This window comes from Haliotis rubra, unplaced genomic scaffold (assembly GCF_003918875.1).
Source record: "Haliotis rubra isolate DU_JTF1 unplaced genomic scaffold, ASM391887v1 Scf70, whole genome shotgun sequence".
In the NCBI taxonomy this organism is placed as follows: Eukaryota; Metazoa; Mollusca; class Gastropoda; order Lepetellida; family Haliotidae; genus Haliotis; species Haliotis rubra.
In genome coordinates, this window is record NW_025767413.1 from 77,051 (window position 1) to 79,552 (window position 2,502).

The 2,502-nt window shown below is 44.6% G+C and overlaps 1 protein-coding gene across 1 annotated transcript; it reads left to right on the plus strand.

The window, feature by feature from the left end:
* Positions 1-629: 629 nt before the first annotated feature.
* Positions 630-1,211, plus strand: LOC124258736. Its single transcript, XM_046692818.1, has one exon. It carries the CDS (start codon positions 630-632, stop codon positions 1,209-1,211), a length of 582 nt encoding a protein of 193 aa, XP_046548774.1.
* Positions 1,212-2,502: the final 1,291 nt, after the last annotated feature.

Sequence of the window (2,502 nt, forward strand, 5' to 3'; positions counted from 1 at the left end):
CAATGACCTCCTGCCATTCGTCTATTGCTCCTGAGTCAACTAGTTCCTCGGAAGAAGATAGTTCATCAATTCCAGAGATCACAGTTAGGCAATTAAAAAGTGGATCTATGTTTTTGGTACCAGTCCGAATCCAGGACCAGCATACTACTGCAGTGGTGGATACCGCGGCTGAGGTTACCATAATATCAGACACTTTTTATAAGAAACTCTCATGGAAACCTGAGAAAAAACAGGACATTAAGTTGAGAACTGCTGGGAGAGACTTACATATGTCTTCCTTTGTGACAGAACCACTCCAGTTGCAACTAGGGTCTCAAACCTATTCGATTCCTGTGGTAGTGGGTCCCATTCAAGATGATGTTCTTCTGGGACTGGACTTCTTAGTTCCCCAGGGGCTCATCTGGACTTGACTCAACAAGTACTGCAGATTGGATCAGATATCATTGAAATGACTCTATGCCGTTCTCAAAAGGTACCACAAGTATCAAGGATCTCGGTATCAAAGAAAACCGTTATTCCACCCAATTCGGTACGACAACTTGAATGTCCTATATCAAAGCAACTCACAGATTTCATCATTGAGCCACGCCTAACAAAATCTGATCTACTGATGCCCAGGACGTACCAAAATGGAGGAAGTACCCCCCATTGTGTGTCTGGTTAATCCTTCGGATCATCAAGTGGTGTTACAGCCTAGTCAAGTCTTAGGGGTTGCCATGGAAATAGATCATGTCGAATCACCCTTTGAGCAATTGGCGGCTGTCAAAACAAATAGTCAACCCAACATCCCTGCTCATCTGAGAAGTCTGTTTGAAAGATCATCTGAATTACTTCAAGGTCAGGAAGTTCAGCAATTGGCACAATTACTTACAGACTATCAGGATGTATTTGCAAAAGATGACTTGGATCTGGGAAACTTTACAGTGCTTGAACATTCCATCGACACCGGGAATGCCAAACCAATTAAACAGCGCATGCGAAGGACACCACTTGGATTTGAAAAGGAGGAGGAGTCACATCTTAAGAAAATGTTAGATGCTGGAGTCATCCAACCTTCTGTATCAGAGTGGGCTGCACCCCCTGTATTAATACGCAAGCTTGATAATACAGTACGTTGGTGTCTAGATTTTCGCGGTCTGAACGGAGTCACGAAAAAGGATGTATTTCCCGCTGCCGCTGATAGAAGATTGTCTGGACACACTCGCGGGTAACGTCTGGTACTCAAAGCTGGATGCAAACTCAGCTTATTGGCAAGTCAAAATATCACCAATGGATCGTGAGAAAACAGCTTTCATCACCAAGTATGGTCTTTTGAACATGTTCGGATGGGATTTGGCCTCTGTAATGCTCCAGCAACATATTCACGAGTAATGAATCTCGTATTGAGAGGATTGACCTGGGATATTGCTCTGGCCTTCCTGGATGACATTCTGGTGATGGGCACTGATGTCGAAGACCATTTGACTAATCTCCGATCTGTATTGGAGAGGTTCCGAATTTACCAGCTCAAGCTGAAACCGCGGAAATGTGAACTGTTTCAGCAGAGGGTAGAGTTTCTTGGTCGTGTGGTTAGCCAGAATGGGCTGGAAGCTAACAACGAGGGCCTTAAAGCAGTGTTAACCTGGCCTCGCCCTACTTGTACAAAGGATGTTGAAAGGTTCCTTGGTTTTGCCAATTATCACAGAATGTTTATCAAGGACTACGCCTCAATGGCAGTCCCATTGTATCAAATCACGGGTAAGAAGGCATTCCAATGGAATGATGAGCAGGAGCAATCTTTCTCGTCCTTGCGGCATGCTCTTACCCATACACCTGTGTTGGCATTACCTACCAAGGAGGACCCTTCATCCTAGATACAGATGCCTCCAATGAAGCAATCGGTGCAGAGCTGATCCAAATTCAAAATGGTGAAGAGAGAGTGGTTTGTTTTGGCAGTTTTAGTCTGACTGCCGAACAAAAGAGATATTGTACAACCAGAAAAGAGCTATTGGCAGTAATTAGATTTACAAGACAGTTTCGACACTATCTGCTGGGGCGACGTTTCACTGTTAGGACTGATCACAGCAGTCTCCAATGGCTATTAAACTTTCGAATCCAAATGGCCAATTGGCTAGGTGGCTGGAAGAATTGAGCCAATATGACATGGTAGTGAAGCACCGTCCAGGAAAACTGCATGCCAATGCTGATGGTTTATCACGAATTCCACAAGAGGATAAATGCCACAATTATAAACCAGGAATAATGTTGGAAAATTTACCTTGTGGAGGATGCAAATATTGCACTCGAGCTCATGAAAATTGGAACAGATTTTTCGAGGATGTAGATGATACCATACCTCTGGCCCATGTTGGGCAGGATTGCCTCTCTGATGATGACTCACCAGATGATTGCGGCCTGCCGGGTCTCCTGTATGGAAATACAATCCAATGGGGAGTCGGGGTTCTTATTGAACACCACCCCAGTGGCAGTAAGACTTGTAGGAACCGACGACGGGCAGAAAGA